This window comes from Nerophis ophidion, linkage group LG07 (assembly GCF_033978795.1).
Source record: "Nerophis ophidion isolate RoL-2023_Sa linkage group LG07, RoL_Noph_v1.0, whole genome shotgun sequence".
NCBI lineage: Eukaryota > Metazoa > Chordata > Actinopteri > Syngnathiformes > Syngnathidae > Nerophis > Nerophis ophidion.
Window position 1 is genome coordinate 52,110,255 of NC_084617.1, and position 19,639 is coordinate 52,129,893.

Sequence of the window (19,639 nt, forward strand, 5' to 3'; positions counted from 1 at the left end):
GTGATTTCTCCAGATTTTCTGAACCTTTTGAGGATATTATGGATGATAGATATTGAAATCCCTAAATTTCTTGCAATTGCACTTTGAGAAACGTTGTTCTTAAACTGTTTGACTATTTGCTCACGCAGTTGTGGACAAAGGGGTGTACCTCGCCCCATCCTTTCTTGTGAAAGACTGAGCATTTTTTGGGAAGCTGTTTTTATACCCAAACATGGCACCCACTTGTTCCCAATTAGCCTGCACACCTGCGGGATGTTCCAAATAAGTGTTTGATGAGTATTCCTCAACTTTATAAGTATTTATTGCCATCTTTACCAACTTTTTTGTCACGTGTTGCTGGCATCAAATTTAAAAGTTAATAATTGTTTGCAAAATAAATAAATAAATGTTTTTCAGTTCGAACATCAAATATGTTGTCTTTGTAGCATATTCAACTGAATATGGGTTGAGAATGATTTGCAAATCATTGTATTCTGTTTATATTTACATCTAACACAATTTCCCAACTCATATGGAAACGGGATTTGTATATATATATATCCATCCATCCATCCATCCATTTTTCTACCGCTTATTCCCTTTGGGGTCGCGGGGGGCGCTGGTGCCTATCTCAGCTACAATCGGGCAGAAGGCGGTGTACACCCTGGACAAGTCGCCACCTCATCGCAGGGCCGACACAAATAGACAGACAACATCCACACTCACATCCACACACACACACACATATATATATATATATATATATATATATATATATATATATATATATATATATATATATATATATATACAGTGGTTCTCAACCTTTTTTCTGTGATGTACCCCCTGTGAACATTTTTTTAATTTAAGTACCCCCTAATCAGAGCAAAGCATTTTTGGTTGAAAAAAAGTTAAATACAGCATTATGTCATCAGTTTATGATTCATTAAATTGTATAACAGTGCAAAGTATTGCTCATTTGTAGTGGTCTTTTTTGAACCATTTGGAAAAAAAGATATAAAAATAACTAAAAACTTCTTGAAAAATAAACAAGTGATTCAAATATAAATAAAGATGTCTACACATAAAAGTAATCATCAACTCAAAGTGCCCTCTTTGGGGATTGTAATAGAGATCCATCTGGATTCATGAACTTAATTCTAAACATTTCTTCACGAAAAAAGAAATCTTTGACATCAATATTTATGGAACATGTCCTCAAAAAATCTAGCTGTCAACACTAAATATTGCATTGTTGCATTTCTTTTCACAGTTTATGAACTTACAATCATATTTTGTTGAAGTTTTATTCAATAAATATATTTTAAAAATGATTTTTAAATTATTGCTCTTTTTAGAACATTTAAAAAAAATCTCACATTCCCCTTGGCATACCTTCAAGTACCCCCATTTGCAAACCACTGTAAATATACACACACACATACAAACACACACACACACACACACACACACACACACATATATATATATATATATATATATATATATATATATATATATATATATATATATATATATATATATATATATATATATATATATATATATATATATATATATATATATACGTGAGTGTGTGTGTGTTTTAAGTGTTTGCAAAATACCTGTCTGCACTCTAGTCAGTATTTGTAGAATTTTTAATCCCACTGTGAATATTAAAATACGACAATTCATTTGATGTATTGCATTACTACATGTGTGAAGTGTGCTATTTAAAAAAAAAAAACACGTGAAAATCAGTTTCGTATGGAGAACGTTATGATAGAATAAGCGCGCTGACACTTCATTGGGCCTGTCATTAGATGGCGATGTCCACCGGTTCAAGATGGCGGCCCCACGTCTCGTCAGTACCTTTGGTCCACTTTCTCTGATGTCATCGAGCTGCACCCTGAATGAGCTCACATCCGCGTACAGTTTCCGGCATACCCATGTGTTTACCCCAAAATATGGACGTTATTGTAACGTATAATGCATAAAATTAAGTAATTGTTTACTTTCTATTCAAAATATGGGGAAGCTGAATGTGGTGGTGTTGAGATATCTGTCCCGCGATGACTTTCGGGTCCTTACGGCGGTAAAGTATACTGTTATATTCGGCTGTGCCCGCTTCACTCTGGGGTTAGCTTCGGCTAAGCTACTTTTGATCGCCAAATAGTTAGACGCTTTAAAATGGTGGTCTAGCTTCACAATTTGCCTTACCATGCCATTGTGTGTTCTTTATCGTTAATTATGTACACTCAAGTGCCCAAATGTTTGACGAGTATGGGTTACTCAATGTTAATTTAAATATGGTACTGTAGGTAGCACGGTTTTCGTTTGTAGTTCAGAAAACAGGATTGTATGGAGACCAACACATTTTCTCATAGGAAACCATGAAAATCCAATTCAATCCGTAACGGTTACCCACAAACAGTAACACACAAAGTTTTTCTATAGAATAATAATGGTTTGTCAAATTAGTTTTCACTGAGGGCCCTAATAGAGCCGCGTGTAACAGAGATTATACCAAGGGTGTCAAACTCGTTTTCATTGAGGGACACATCGCAGTTATGGTTACCCTCAGAGGGCCGCTTTTAACAATATGTTATATATATGTGTGTGTGTGTGTGTATATGTATGTATATATATATATATATTTATATATATATATATGTGTGTGTATATACATATAAATATACTGTATTTCATCGATTTGCCGTCGGGGCGCTACTTAATTTAAAACCTCTCTTCACTCCTGCGCTTACCAAAAGGCATGCGCGTATTATTTTAAAACCTCTTCTCACTCCGGCACTTACCAAAGGTATGCAGTAAACATTTGTGTGTGATATAAGCTTGGACCTTAAATCCTACTGAATAGCTTTTAATCTTCTTCCCCTTATGCGATTTCAAATGACCGGTATTGAAATCAGCTTCCTCCATTTTGAAAATGATGACAGGGGAAGTGTCACTCGAGACATCACGAGTTTGACCAGGCGGTAATACTAAGCATGCGCTAATTATTTTGGGAAGCGAGTTTGACCCGGCAGTAATTCAAAGCAGGCGCATACTATATGCCCTGCGGCAATTCAAGGAAATACGGTATATAAAGTACATTAACAATATATGTTTTTACATAAGCTGTAAAATAAAAACATTTTACTTTAAAAACTGTCTGCTCAGTCACCAGAATTATACAGCAAAAGCAGTGTTTTTTGCAGCATATGAATTAGTGAATTACATTTTTATATAGCGAAAACCAATATCCTGGCTACATTTATACCAGTGTGGAATGCACTGGGAGCAGGTGGGTCCAGTGTCTTGCCCAAGGACACAACGACAGTGACTTGGATGGCGCAAGCAAGGGATAGAACCTGGAACCCTGAAGTTGCTGGCACGGCCACTCTACCAACCGAGCCATATATTTAAAAAAAAAAAATAGAATCAATGGAATGGAAAAACAATACCACTGTTTTTAACGGTGAAATCAAAGCAACAGAGCTGCCAGTGTTTGTTACCTAAAAATCAGATTTTAATGTTTATGTGTTTGTTTTTTTATGTTTTAGTGTCTTACTGTATGTGGAAAAAAACTGTACCAAAGTTGATTTTACGGTAAAATAAACTCAGCGGAATTTAACCGCAAAATATATTGTCAATTTTAGATTCTACAATTTCATTGATAATTTGTTTTGAAATCATAAGTTAAGCAGATATTTAACTACGGTATTTAAAAAAATATATTTTTGGAATACATTATAAAAAAATATTTGGATTGTGATGATATTGAATTTTAAAAGATATGCAATTGCATGCAGTGCATGTTTTTATTGTCAAGAGAAAGAACAAATATATTAAGTAAAAAAAGATGAAGCATTTAATTAACGCATGTTATTTCCAGGCTTTCACGGGCCGCATTGGTCCGTTTAGGTTCCCTGGCCTTGAGTTTGACACCAATGGATTATACCATATATGAATATAAAGGTATAATCGTTGCATGTTTTCACACAATTTCTTTTGCATTTGGGATATTTTTTTACTAACAAATAGATAGAAGGAATTTGCTTCAAAATCATACATTTTTAATAAACCAAAAATGCTTGATATATGCAATTGCATGCAGGACATTTTTGTTTGTCAAAATTGAAAGAACAAATACATTTTGCAAGAAAGATAAAGTGCTCTATTGACAAACATTATCTTCAGGTTTTCACAGGTCACATAATAATAACGTGGCCTTCACTTTGACATACAGCAGGGTTTCCCACACATTCATTTATTTGTGGCGGCCCGCCACGAAAGAATTACGGCCGCCACAAAATGTTATTATTTTTATTTATTTTTTTCGGCTTTTCACTCGCTCGACTGCTCATAAAAGCAATGGGACTCTGTCTGTAAATGGAGCATGTAGTTACATATTATATAAAGATGTAAATATTATATAAATATGTACATAAAGTGTTGTAATTATATTCCAACTCCGCGTTCTTCTTGGTCATCGCCGCCCCACCACAATTGGATGCCTGACCTGTGGGAAACACTGCATACAGTATGTGGTTTATAGGGAGAAATAAATGGAAAATGCATGTAAGTGAACATTTAACACCCCTTTTACTTTTTGGAGCTTAGTTGGCAAAGTTCTTTTTTGAATTCCATAGCGTTTCTTACAATCTTCATCAATGACAATAAATCTGACCAATCTAAATCTATGAGCAAAAACGGATGGAACCTACTCGGGTGAGAGGCGAAACGTCTTCTATGACAGACCAGTTGCAATTGATTGAATGCCGTGAGAAAATACAGTGGTTAATTTCTACCTGACCCAATTACAAAATAAAAACATTTTTCTCCACCTTCTAATGTCTATTCATTCATTTAGGTTGAGATGGGAATGAAGAACCATGAGATTGTTCCTGTGAGCCTCCTCTCTTCGATTGCCAGCCTCAAACATGGCGGCTGCAACAAGATCCTTCGAGAGCTCGTCAAACATAAACTTGTGGCCTACGAACGCACCAAGAGTAAGCTTTAGTGGTGTTAAAACATGTTCCAGTCCAAGTTGTAAGAATGATTGATGGTACGTTGAAGGTGTAATATTTCTTCAATGTGTTGTGTGCTTGTTTTGTCCTATTTAATCAGCTGTGCAGGGCTACAGGTTGATTTATGGAGGATATGACTACTTAGCCTTGAAGACCTTGTCCTCCAGAGATGTGATCACTTCAATCGGAAATCAGATCGGAGTAGGGAAAGAATCAGGTAAATTTATTACATGTACAGTCAATGGCTCAGCTCAAAATTATTTCTTTTAAATACATTTTTGTCACATTACACTCACATTTCTAAAAAAGGGAACTTGAAAAATGTCAATATTGGCTTTATTTTAACAGTAAATCTTACCATACATTAAACATATGTTTCCTATTGCACTCAAAGAACAATTTTAGAATGTTAAAATATAAATTAAAAGGCATTAAACACATTGGGCTTTTCTTGTTGCACTCAAAGAAAAATTTTCCATTTTACATATAATCTGCCATATTGAAGGATTAGGTTAGAATAGAACAGAAAGTTTTACTGACATTATATTCAATTATTCATGATTTATGGTTGCAACTCCTGATCTTTGCTTTAAAATACAATACAATTATTAATAAGTACTAAAAACCAAACTATGGATAAAACTACACAGATAAGCTATGTAGCAAGTAAAACACATTGTTAAAGATAAAACAGAAATCGTAGAAATTTGTTACAAAATGTAGTCATTTCACTTGCACTAGTTGATGTTAATTGTGCGGTCTTAACTCCGCTAATATTTGGCATCAAGCCAAGCAACCGCCTGCGTATCCACATGTGCACAGCAGAGGAGCTGGTTAACTTATGAGAGTAGCATACAGTATGTGTTTGAGAGAATGACAAGTGTTGGCTGAGTGACGTCAGTGATTGAGTGGGCGGATAAAGAGAGAGAGAGAGAGCGCGTGCACTGCGCAGTAGAAGGATGAACAGGTCCGGTTGTGTCCTGCAAAATGAATAATAAAGCAACCAGGTTGTCACAAATCGGTGGTCTGGAATTCTGACTTAAAGGGGAGCTTTAAAGCCGGGTAAAGTGAAGGGTGCTACCCCCCGACAAAAACATCTGCCCTGGAAGGGAACATCTGCCCTTTGCTCGACTACGGTCTGCATGGGAGCTGAACAGCAGGACAGGTGTAACAACTACATCATTACATGTCACTCTTTATAAGTCCATGTGCAGATCTGAATGCTTATTATTTAAATGTTTATCTAAGTTTGAAGCAAAGGTGGTAATACTAATCGCCAGGCGAGGCGTGTTTTAAAGCCACACTTGCAGCGCGCGCCTCGCTGTTTAAAGTGTCACTTTCATAGTTAGTTTTGAAGCCCAAATACCTTCACATAGCAGTGTTTCTCCCAGAATATTTGTTATTTAAGGTGGTGTTTCTCCAGGGGCAAGGGGGCGGACGCACGAGGAAGGGGCTGGGTGGCGATATATATCTCGATATTTTTTACCTAAAGTAAAAACAAAGCACAAAACAGTCCTAGTTACCTGAGATACTAATTATGTCATTATTTTGACTTAGTAAATATTGACTTACTAAGACAAAATAATGACTAAATCAAATTAATGATTTACTGTAAATAAGTGTTTGCAATAAGTGTTTGAAAAAAAGAGTTAAAAGTGGGGCCACATGCTGACATATGCTCAACTCATGCTTAATTTATTACTGCATTTGGGAAGCCTGTTTATTTTTATTATGTAAATGTTATATTTTTATTAACATGTGATAGCAGGGAAACTATGCTGCTACATTACTAATGATTAATGTAACTATAGCTGAAAAAATATTACAATAGCAATAGGAGAGACTATTCATCCCTGAACACCATGGAGTTCATGTAGGCTTTTTGATGCAGTTACATTATTAAATCAACTATCAGAGACATAAACTCTTCATTTAACATAATGTCAACGGGCTCATAGTGATGTTACTAGTAGTTCACAGGAATGTGTTTTTATAATTTGGGGAGAGTCCGCTGCATTATGCTCACCTGCCAAACACATTTATGCTAACCCGCACGTCTCTACTCTCTGCCTGTCTCTGCCATGAGCACTGACTCCATGTGCTCTGAATACTCACTGCTGATTGGCTGTTACCGCTCTGAATACGCACTGCTGATTGGCTGTTACATGCGCTCTGAATACGCACTGCTGATTGGCTGTTACCGCTCTGCATGTAACCAATCAGATGGTTGTGTGGGTGGGACAATGCAGGGTGCGGCAGAGAAGCACTGACAGAGGCAGTACGAAGCGTAGCAGCTTGTTAAGACTTTAGATTAGCACCAAACGATAATATAAATACATTTAACAAAGTCAAATACAAAAAAGGCATCAAAGTAAAGTAAATCTGAACAGCCGATGTGGCTATCAACATCAACTATATGATTTGCCTGAGAAGCTGAACAGGACCAACAAATATATGTATATTATTATTTTTTTAAGATTTTAGTTTAGGCGGTGGCTCTTTGTTGTTTAGGTGGCCGCTTTAACAGCAAAGCGCTGCGGGAAACCCCAATATAGTGTTTCACTTACCCCCTTTATTAACCAGTAGAATTGGATTTTTTTTGCCATTCTTCAAAGATGTTATTGCTTGTATGCAGTTTTGTGTGTGCGTTTTGACACCCTCAACATCAAGCGCCTCGGCTCTGTCACCACCGCACGGCGGCATTTGGATGAAAGAACAGTACCGGTGATTTTCAAAGGATAGTATAGTACCGATTTCAAATCATTGGTATCGCGGTACTTAATTACTGTATACTTTACAAGCCTACACCCATGTTAAAAGCAGAACAATCAAGTGAAATAAGATGTGGCCATTGGCCGCTTTAAAGAGGTTGTTATAATAGACAAGATTATATTATAACTTTTGTGGCCACTAACAATCTTAATTTTTTCAGATATTTATATTGTAGCGAGTCCAGATGGGGAACAGTATGCCTTGAAGCTTCATAGATTGGGTCGTACCTGCTTCAAGAACCTAAAGAATAAGAGAGATTACCACAAGCACAGAAAGAACATGTCTTGGCTCTACCTCTCTCGCCTCTCCGCCATGAAAGAGTTTGCCTATATGAAGGTAATAGAAACCTTTCTTTGTTTATAACAAATATGTGTCAAGTGTAAGTGTGGTTTAATATGCCAGCATTCTCTTCCCCTAGGCACTTTACGACAGAGGCTTCCCTGTGCCAAAGCCTGTGGACTATAACAGACATGCAGTAGTGATGGAGCTCATCAATGGATATCCACTGTATATAAAAATAATCCTATTTCCTTACTTGAATTGAAGTCAGTCTCTTTACAAATTCTTAATTTTGATTTTTTCCCTTCTCCCTAGGTGTCAGGTGCACGAACTGCAAGATGCGGCGGCCTTGTACAGCGAGTTCATGGAGCTCATCATCAAACTGGCCAACCATGGCCTGATTCATGGAGATTTTAATGAGTTCAATCTGATGCTCGATGACCAAGACCACATTACTATGATTGACTTCCCACAGATGGTGTCCACCTCTCACGCTAATGCTGAATGGTATGAGCCAGTGTCTGCATGTACAAAATTAGCAAATATCTCAAATGTACATTCTGTAAAACCCTTTTTTTTATGGCGGTAGGTATTTTGACCGTGATGTGAAATGCATAAGAGACTTTTTTGCCAAACGATATCATTACGAGAGCGAGCTCTTCCCAACCTTCAAAGACATCAGGTAATGTCTCACTAGTAAATAAAATATGACTTGAATGCTTTAAATCAAAATGTAACATTATTTACTAACATATTTTGAAGAGCCTTTAAAACATACATCTGTCATATTGAAATGTGCTTATATAATGTTGCTATTACATAGCTATCCATGTAGCACTCTATAGTGTTTTTAAAAAAAAAAAGTTTTAACCTTTTATTGTGGTTGCGTGACAAGATGTTTTTAGTTTAGCAAATTGTTTTCAATAACAATAGGCTTTTTGTTGCCCTAAACAAGAATGTATTTGTTTTTCCCGATTTCGGTCTTTAATATTACTTGTGTAACTCTCTAGAGGATGTATGGCTGACTGCAGCCAATTGACTGTTGTAATTAGGGATGTAAAGGGTGATTCAAAAAGAATACGCCAAAATCATCAAACATTTATTCAGTTCTAAAGCATTGTAATAGACTGAATCAATGGTCATTTGAAATAGGATTTATTGTATTACAATTTCACTGTTGTGGGTATGTAATCCTTTCGGCACCGTTCAATGGCAGGAAAACCATGTGTTTATTTACACTCTAAATGGCAACTCGTCAACAAAAGGCGTTTCGTGTGCTTAAGTTTGCAAATACAAATGCCATTGTCACGGTGCAGTATGCTTTTAGAATGTAATCTAACATTGATCCACCCCATCGTGAGCGCATTCGACGGTGGGTTCAACAGTTTAAAGAGACTGGCTGCTTGTGTAAAGGAAAAAGTCCTGGAAGACCGTGTGTTTTAGAGGAGCAAGTGGAGAAGATTCACAATGTGTTTGAGGGGAGCGCGTGCATGTCTACACGTCAAGCAAGTCGTAAGCTTGCGATCCCTCAAACCACTGTCTGGCGTGTGTTAAAAAGACAATTACATATGAAACCATACAAACTTAGCCTTGTCCAAGCACATACTAATAACGACAACGAGATGCAAAAGAGATTATGTGAGCTAATGCTGGGGATGATGGAAAATGATGAAACTCTCTTTTCACGTCTAGTTTTTGCGATGAAGCGACTTTCCATTTGTGTGACAGATTCAATCGTCACAATGTGCGCATTTGGGGAAAAAGTCACCCACATGAAACAATTGGACATCCAAGAGATTCCCCTAAAGTGAACGTCTTCTGTGCTGTGTCTCAAAACAGGGTCTACGGTCCCCTTTTCTTTAAAGAAAACACCCTTATTGGACAAACCTATCTGTACATGCTCTAAAACTGGCTATTCGCTTTACTTCAAGCAGATTCAAATGACTTAGTTTTTCAACAAGATGGCGCACCGCCCCATTGGCACCTTGAGGTTCGGAGTCCCCCAGTAGAACAAGGGAATCACCAGAGGGAGCACTGTCCAGTACTCCCTCTAAGGACTCCAAAAAGGGCGGGTACTCTGAACTGCTGTTTGGCACATAAGCACAAACAACGGTCAGGATCCGTCCCCCCCACCCGGCGGTGGAGGGAAGCTACCCTTTCATCAACCAGGTTAATCTCCAAGGTGCAGACTCTGAGCCGCGGGGCAACAAGTATTGATGTCGCCTCTCACTGCTGGCAACGCCAGAGTGGAAGAGAGCCCAGCCAATATCAAGAGGACTGGCTGCAGATCCCTCGCTTTGCGTCGAAGTGAGACTTATTCCATCCAGCTGGAACTTCTCTACCTCGCGTGCCGGCTCAGGCTCCTTCGCCCCCAGTGACGAGACATTCCACGTCCCAAGAGCTAGCTTCCGTAGCCAAGGATCGTACCGCTAGGGTCCCTGCCTTCGGCTGCCGCCCAGCTCACAGAGCACCTTTCTCTGGGTGGTTAGCCCATTTGGAATATGCATAATAGATACAATCAACAAAAATGCAGTTCATTTATGTTTATAATTGGATATTAAAGATTATGTATTAATATTTTACAACTTTTCAAGCGATTTGTATTTACTATAAATAATCAAAAAGGAGCAATAAACAAAAACTCTACATTACATTACTACATACAACTCAGTTCAATCAAATGTGTTTATATTCCAGGTAATGACATAGGTTTATATGAAAATGTAAAAAAATAGTTTAAGTCAAGGAAAGTGCAACCCCAAAGGGGAATAAACGGTAGAAAATGGATTGATGGAAGTCCAAGAGAAAAAAGTTTTCGACATTTCCTAACACAGTGAACCCAATTCAAAACTGTTATGCCGCTTCGGCATCAATTGAAAAAACAAACAAAATACAATAAATGGGCAAACATATTTTTTTTAAAAAGCTACTGTTTAGACATTATATCCTAAGGAAAAAGGGTTAGGCTACTATATAAACTTACATAGTACTGACATAAATCTGTCACAATGATGGCAGTCGAAGCCACGCTAAATTAAGCAATTATGTCATTGTGCTTTTCAATGGACACATCTAAGATGTTGCTAAACTATTACAAAGGACATGTTGACTCACTAATGAATAGAAGTCCCCATGCCCCCCACAAGTATAAAGTCTTGAGATGAAAGCAATTTCTTTATTTTTGCAGACGCTCATGTTCTCTGGATGTTGAGGTCTCAGCAAGTGGCTTCACCAAAGATCTGGAAGAAGATGCTGCGTTTCTACAACCGACTGGACCTGAGGGAGAAAATGATGATGAGGAGGATAGCAACGAAGAGGAGACCTTTGAAGAAGTAGAACAAAAAGAACAGAGTGTGGATGTAACAGAATACAATAATGCAGTGCTGGAACTTGAGGGTTTGAAAGTTAGCAATACAAAAACTGACATACAGGAGGAGGAAGAGAGTGAAACAGCAGAAAAAAAGGTTGAAAATAGTAAAGACATTGGAGAGATGGTTCTTGAAGTGAGAACCAATGACATGACTGGGCATGATTTGGGGGAAGAGTTGGAGGATAACTTTCCAGAAATGTCTGAACTTTCTTCATCCAACAAAGAGTTCAAACCTTTCAGGTAATGATGATGATGATGGAATGTTAATTTTTGTAAGTCTCAGTATTTGTTTACCGGCGTATACAATACAAGCCAATACTTTAGACACACTTTTTTATTTCAATGGGTTTTCTTTGTTTTCATGACTATTTACATTGTAGATTGTCACTGAATGCATCAAAACTATGATACCTGTGAAGTGAAAAACATTTCAGGTGACTACCTCTTGAAGCTCATCGAGAGAATGCCAAGAGTCTGCAAAGCAGTAATCAGAGTAAAGGGTGGCTATTTTCAAGAAACTAGAATATAAAACATGTTTTCACTTATTTTGTTAAGTACATAACTCCACGTGTTCATTCATTGTTTTCATAGTTTTTTTTTACAACGTAGATAAAATTTAAAACACATTGAATGTGAAGGTGTGTCCAAGCTTCTGGGCTGTATGTTCATGTTTTGTGCCCATAACAATAGCTGGAAAAAAGCTAACTATTCTAATCTATTGCATTGTTTGATTTTTTTGATGGTATCTGCTTTTTACAGGAAGATTTAAGCCTCTTTTGCTCTCAGATAGTTCGCGCACAGCTTGATGTACAACGGCTATCTTAGCTTGGTTGACCACCACTGGTTTTCACTTTGGGGAAGAAGTCACGTGTCGGAATACAAGTGATATCTGCAATGTGCTGCAATAGTAATCTTTTGTGCATTTGTTTGCAATTTGCAGAGACTCGGACAGCCTTCTCCACATGGCCGAGCACAGGAGGAGGAGGACAGACAGTGAGGCTACTATGGGCAGCACAGGCAGCTGCTCCACCATCCCAGCAGTAAGTAGACACACACAAATCTGGCCAATTGTCTAGACAGTGTCAGTTGTGCGAAGATTTGTCATGAGTCCGCCATGTCATTGTGTAGTAACCACCCATTGTTATATTTTGTGTGTGTGTTGCAGGAGGTTGTCCGTCAGAAGGTGCGGAAGCAGCTCACCAAACAACAGAAGTCGGCACTGAGAAGACGTCTGCAGAAGGGAGAGGCCAACTTGCAGACGCAGTCCAGGAGAGAGAATCAAAACAACATCAAGTCTAGTCTAGAGACCGCCAGCTTTTGGGGGTGATTCAGTCAACTGGTACTCTGCCGTCATCCGGATCCGGAAAGTAGTCAGTGTTTCACTTTTTCCATATTTTGTTATGTTGGAGCCTTATTCCAAAATGAAATAAATTCATTTTGTCCTCAGAATTTTACAGACAATACCCCACAATGACAATGTTAAAAGTTTATGTTTTTTTTCTAATTTATTAAATGTATTAAAAAATAGAAAATCACATGTAGATAAATATTCGCTGCATGTGTGCAATACTTCGCTAATGCACCTTTGACAGCAATTCCAGCCTCAAGACTTTTTGAATACAATGTTACATGCTCCTATCTTTGGGCAGTTTCACCCTTTCGTCTCTGCAGCACCAAGCTCCATCAGATTGAACGTGAAGAGCTTGTTTTTATCCAGGATGTCTCATTACATTGCAGCGTTCAGATTTGAGGCTGTAATGGCTGCCAAAAATGCATCAACAAAGTATTGAGAAAAGTCTGTAAATAATTATGTACCATACATGTGATTTTTTTTTTTTAATAAAAATTTGCAAGCACAGTTTTTAGATAAAGAATATCACATTGTCATTATGGGGTATTGTGTGCAGAATTTTGAGAACAAAGATGGATTTATTTCGTTTTGGAATAACGCTGTAACATAACAAAATGTGGAAAAAGTGAAGCACTGTGTATGCTTTGTGGATGGATTGTATTTTGCCAGTAAGATCAGGGGCGCCGCCAGGAATTCTGGGTTTCATGAGAAAAAAATCGCCTTGAGCCCCTTATTATTAACTGAATTTTGGTCAATTGTTTATTTTTTTGGAATTGTCGTAACTTTCCCCTGACTGTAAGGCACCCCTGAAAAAGGATATTCTGCATCTAGTTAAACACAATGTAAGTATGGACTCCGCAGTTGTATCATTCACAATCGTATTTTCTATGATTTTTAAAAGGAGGAACGTTATTAAAAATATCTCATGCAAAAATGTAATCCAACCTTTTTATCATTATTGGGAACATATTCCATGTCAGGACAGATTAATACCTAGCCTGAAAGTTAATATCAGTTTAATTTTGTGTTAAAGTTCGTCCATCCTCCATCCTTCTAATCTTTAACACAAATATGAAGAAAAGCATGCTTCATAAGGATGTGGCATATTGTCAAATAACACAACAATTTGCACCCTCATAGTTTATTGTGGACATTTTCATCCATGCAGGTACATTTTTGCGTGATTTTTGCCATAACTTTGTTTGTGTTTCTCCTAATGGAAATATTTTTTTCCTAAGAGGATTTTATTCATGTTCAGTTTTAGATTTAGACTTAAACTTTAATGATCCACAATACCTTTTTCACAATAGCTCAGTTACAAGAAAAACGTATTAAAATAATACTTAAAAGCACTAGAACATAGGTTCTCAAACAATTTTCACCTAGTACCACCTCAGAAAACACTTGGTTCTCCAATTACCACCAATACATATATATGTATGTATGTATGTGTGGGAAAAATCACAAGACTACTTCATCTCTACAGAACTGTTTCATGAGGGGTTCCCTCAATCATCAGGAGATTCTAATGGAAGCATACAATGGTACAATGATTGCTCTCTCAACAGGGGGTGCTTACAAACATCAGTCGTTAACCAAGCAAAGGTAACGCGCAGACATTAGCACATCCGACACGTACGTAGGATTAACCGAAGGAGCGTTTAAAGCCAGATGAAATAATCACAAGGCCTCCTTTAGAAACCAGGCCTTGTGGAATTCTACAGAACTCAGCAAGCACATTTGGAACCTCAAAGACAATAATGTTGAATATTCAATAACATGGCAAATTCTTGCATCCAGCACACCTTACAACAGTGGTAATAAAAGATGCAACCTATGCTTAAAAGAGAAACTGTTTATTATATATCATCCAGACCTGTCATCCCTCAACAAGCGCAGTGAAATCATATCAACATGCCATCACAGACGGAAACACCTCCTAGGTAACACATGAGCCAATCACCACGCCCTTACGCCTGCCTGTACCCACCCACTCTGTGCCCTATATAAACCATTGTATGTGAATGCTTCCATTAAAATCTCCTGATGGAGGGAACCACTCATGAAACAATTCTGTAGAGATGAAGTAGTCTTGTGATTTTTCCCACACATACATATTGCGCTCTACCACGGTATCGAGCACTATTCTCTGGATAATCCAATCAAGGAATATATATATATATATACCGTAAATTTCTTCGGATTATAAAGCGCTCCGGCGTATACGTCGCACCGGCCGAAAATGCATAATAAAGAAGGAAAAAAACATATATACGTTGCACTGGAGTATAAGTCGCATTTTTGGGGGAAATGTATTTGATAAAAACCAACACCAAGAACAGACATTTGAAAGGCAATTTAAAATAAATAAATAATAGTGAACAGGCTGAATAAGTGTACGTTACATGACGCATAAATAACCAACTGAGAAAGTGCCTGTTATGTCAACGTAGCATATTATGGTAAGAGTTATTCAAATAACTATAACATGTAGTACATGCTATCTGTTTACCAAACAATCTGTCACTCCTAATCGATAAATCCGATGAAACCTTCCTCGATGTCGCTTCTAAACAACTCTGCCAACTCAAAGGTATGCGCCGCTTCCTCTTGTCGTTTTCTGCTGCATATTTCACTACATCCAGCTTGTAATCTGCAGTACATGATTTGCTTTTTGGTGCTCTTTTGGTTCAGCCCTGCTCAGTTTTTATAAGTTACCGCCAACATTGAAATGATCCATTTTAATAGCTTTGGCAGTAGCATATAGCATTACCATTCCATGACCCACAATGCACTTTTGCCAAATTCTTATTGGCTGACGTGTGTGTGACGATTGCTGACATTTTCTTTGTCTCTTCTGCGAATGAGATAAATAATATTATTGAATATTTTAATGTGTTAATAATTTCACACATAAGTCGCTCCGGAGTATTAAAAAAACTGCGATTTATAATCTGAAAAATCCGGTGTGTATATATATATATATATATATATATATATATATATATATACACACACACACACGTTTACATATACTTACTTGTAAAGAACATAATGTCATGGGTGTCTTTAGTTTCCAATAGTTTCTACAACTCTTAACTTTTTGTGATAGAGTGATTGGAGCAGATACTTGTTTGTCACAAAAAAACATTCATGAAGTTTGGTTCTTTTATGAGTTTATTATGGGTCTACTGAAAATGTGACCAAAAATGCTGGGTCAAAAGTATATATTCAGCAATGTTAATATTTGGTTACATGTCCCTTGGCAATTTTCACTGCAATAAAGCGCTTTTACAATAAAGCTTTTGGCTTTATGACACCTCTGATGAAGGCTGCAGAAGCAAGGTAACCGAAACTTGTCAGGAACAACACTTTACCTTCCTAGCCTATATAAATCAACCATTTATAAAAAGCTTTTGGCAAGATTCTGGTTGAATTTTTGACCAGTTCTCTTGACAAAATTCGTACAGTTAAGCTTAATTTGTTGTTTTTCTGACATGGACTTGTTTCTTAGGCATTGTCTACATGTTCTCAATGGGTTTCAAAAGTCAGGACTTTGGGAAGGTAATTCTAAAACCTTAATTCTCGCCTGATTTAACCATTCCCTTACCACTTTTGACGTGTGTTTGGGGTCATTGTCCTGTTAGAACACCCAACTGCGCCAAAGATCCAACCTCCGGGCTGATGATTTTAGGTTGTTCTGAAGAATTTGGAGGGAATCCTCCTTTTCATTGTTCCATTTACTCTCTTTAAACCACCAGTTCCATTGGCAGCAAAACAGGCCCTGAGCATAATACTACCACCACGCTTGATGGTAGGATGGTGTTCCTGGGGTTAAAGGCCTCACCTTTTCTCCTCCAGACAAATTGCTGGATACAGAAGGTCTTATCTTTGTCCATGTGATCAGCAGCAAATTTTATATGAGCCTTAAGGTGTCGCTTTTGGAGCAATGGTTTCCTTCTTGCATGGTAGCCTCTCAGTCCAGGGTGATGCAAAATACGCTTGATTGCGGACACTTACAGCAGCTTCCAATTCATTTCAGACCTGCTTTTTGGTGGTTCTCGGTTGACTCTTATTAATCCTGACCAATTTTCTCTCAGCAGCAGGTGATAGCTTGCGTTTTCTTCCTGGTCGTGGCAGTGACAAAACTGTGCCATGCACTTTATACGTGTGGAGTTCCCCAGGGTTCGGTCCTTGGCCCTGCACTCTTCAGCATCTACATGCTGCCGCTAGGTGACATCATACGCAAATACGGTGTTAGCGTTCACTGTTTTGCTGATGACACCCAACTCTACATGCCCCTAAAGCTGACCAACACGCCGGATTGTAGTCAGCTGGAGGCGTGTCCTAATGAAATGAAACAATGGATGTCCGCTAACTTTTTGCAACTCAACGCCAAGAAAACGGAAATGCTGATTATTGGTCCTGCCAGACACCGACCTCTATTTAATAATACAACTTTAACATTTGACAACCAAACAATTAAACAAGGCGACTCGGTAAAGAATCTGGGTGTTATCTTCGACCCAACTCTCTCGTTTGAGTCACACATTAAAAGCGTTACTAAAACGGCCTTCTTTCATCTCCGTAATATCGCTAAAATTCGCTCCATTTTGTCCACTAACGACGCCGAGATCATTATCCATGCGTTTGTTACGTCTCGTCTCGATTACTGTAACGTATTATTTTCGGGTCTCCCCATGTCTAGCATTAAAAGAGTTGGTACAAAATGCGGCTGCTAGACTTTTGACAAGAACAAGAAAGTTTGATCACATTACGCCTGTACTGGCTCACCTGCACTGGCTTCCTGTGCACTTAAGATGTGACTTTAAGGTTTTACTATTTACGTATAAAATACTACACGGTCTAGCACCAACCTATCTTGCCGATTGTATTGTACCATATGTCCCGGCAAGAAATCTGCGTTCAAAGGACTCCGGCTTATTAGTGATTCCCAGAGCCCAAAAAAAGTCTGCGGGCTACAGAGCGTTTTCCATTCGGACTCCATTACTCAGGAATGCCCTCCCGGTAACAGTTTGAGATGCTACCTCAGTAGGATCATTTAAGTCTCATCTTAAAACTCCTTTGAAAACTCTAGCCTTTAAATAGACTCCCTTTTTAGACCAGTTGATCTGCCGTTTTTTTTCTTTTTCTCCTCTGTCCCACTCTCCCTTGTGGAGGGGGTCTGGTCCGGTGGCCATGGATGAAGTACTGGCTGTCCAGAGTCGGGACCCAGGATGGACCGCTCGTCCAGAGTCGGGACCCAAGATGGCCAGCGGTGGCCCGCTCGCCTGTGTATTGGTTGGGCACATCTCTGCGCTGCTGATCCGCCTCCGCTTGGGATGGTTCCCTGCTGGCTCCACTTTGGACGGGTCTCTTTCTACTGTATTGTATCTACTTTGGACTGGACTCTCACCATTATGTTAGATCCACTATGGATTGGACTTTCACAATATCATGTTAGACCCGCTCGACATCCATTGCTTTCGGTCCCCTGGTGGGTTGCCCACATATGCGGTCCTCTCAAAGGTTTCTCATAGTCATCATTGTCACCTTCACCGACGTCCCACTGGGGTGAGTTTTTCCTTGCCCTTATGTGGGCTCTAACGAGGATGTCGTTGTGGTTTGTGCAGCCCTTTGAGACACTTGATTTAGGGCTATATAAATAAACATTGATTGATTGATTGATTGATTGAATTGTCTGCACAGTTGCTCTTGGGACCTTAAAGGCCTACTGAAATGAGATTTTCTCATTTAAAAACGGGGATAGCAGGTCCATTCTATGTGTCATACTTGATCATTTCGCGATTGCTGTATTTTAGCTGAAAGGATTTAGTAGAGAACATCGACGATAAAGTTCGCAACTTTTGGTCGCTAATAAAAAAGACTTGCCTGTACCGGAAGTAGAAGCCGATGTGTGCGTGACGTCACCGGTGTGAGGGCTCCTCACATTGTTTACAATCATGGCCACCAGCAGCGCGAGCGATTCTGACCGAGAAAGCTACAAGTTCCCCATTAATTGGAGCGAGGATGAAAGATTTGTGGATGAGGATAGTGAGAGTGAAGGACTAGAAGAAAAAAAAAAGGCAGGGCAGTGGGAGTGATTTGTTATTAAAGGTAGTAGTGGGTTAAACCGACCACGCAGTCTGATAGTTTATAAATCAATGATGAAATATTAACATTGCAACACATGCCAATACGGCCCTTTTAGTTTACTAAATTGCAATTTTAAATTTCCCGCGAAGTGTCCTGTCGAAAACGTAGCGGAATGATGACGCGTGCGCGTGACGTCACCGGTGGTAGCAGATATGTTCTCCCAGCACTGATCACGGCTAAAAGTAGTCTGTTTTTATCGCATAGTTATACAGTATTCTGGACATCTGTGGTGCTAAATCTTTTGCAATTTGTTCAATTAATAATGGAGACTACAAATAAGACGGATGTTGGTGGAAAGCGGTGTATTGCAGCCGGCTGTAGCAACACAAACACAGCCGGTGTTTCTTTTTTTGTTGTGAAGCTTTACTATGGAACAGAGCGGTCAAGTGAACATGGTTCTCTACCAAATGTCAACCGGCAGGTTTCGGTGAGAAAATGGTGGTAATAAGTCGGCTCTTACCGTAAACATGAGCGAAGCTCGTGTCGTTCCTCCTGCAGCTGTCAACAAGGCAGCTGCGACTTTCTTGGCTCCTCCATGGCTTCCCTCAGAGACACTGGCGGTCACCACACCCCTCCGACTTTCAGGTATGATTTTATAATCTCACTAAAACACTAGTAACACAATCAGCAGATAAGGGATTTTCCAGAATTATCCTAGTAAATGTGTCTAATAACATCTGAATCGCTCCCCCTGCCCTCGTC

The 19,639-nt window shown here is 38.7% G+C and overlaps 1 protein-coding gene across 6 annotated transcripts; it reads left to right on the forward strand.

Moving 5' to 3' along the window:
* Positions 1 to 1,855: 1,855 nt before the first annotated feature.
* Positions 1,856 to 13,720, forward strand: riok2 (RIO kinase 2 (yeast)). 6 transcript variants are annotated; one of them, XM_061906383.1, is made up of 12 exons: positions 1,927 to 2,074; positions 4,524 to 4,560; positions 4,632 to 4,762; positions 4,853 to 4,991; positions 5,110 to 5,226; positions 7,942 to 8,117; positions 8,200 to 8,288; positions 8,376 to 8,567; positions 8,650 to 8,742; positions 11,248 to 11,670; positions 12,371 to 12,470; positions 12,596 to 13,720. In XM_061906383.1, exons 4-12 carry the CDS (start codon positions 4,859 to 4,861, stop codon positions 12,755 to 12,757), a joined length of 1,485 nt encoding a protein of 494 aa, XP_061762367.1. In that variant the 5' UTR covers positions 1,927 to 2,074; positions 4,524 to 4,560; positions 4,632 to 4,762; positions 4,853 to 4,858; the 3' UTR covers positions 12,758 to 13,720. The 6 variants fall into 6 exon arrangements, with proteins under 6 accessions (XP_061762368.1, XP_061762364.1, XP_061762367.1 ...); XM_061906381.1 differs by lacking the exon at positions 4,632 to 4,762; XM_061906384.1 differs by lacking the exons at positions 4,524 to 4,560; positions 4,632 to 4,762 and having other exon boundaries at positions 1,856 to 1,982.
* Positions 13,721 to 19,639: the final 5,919 nt, after the last annotated feature.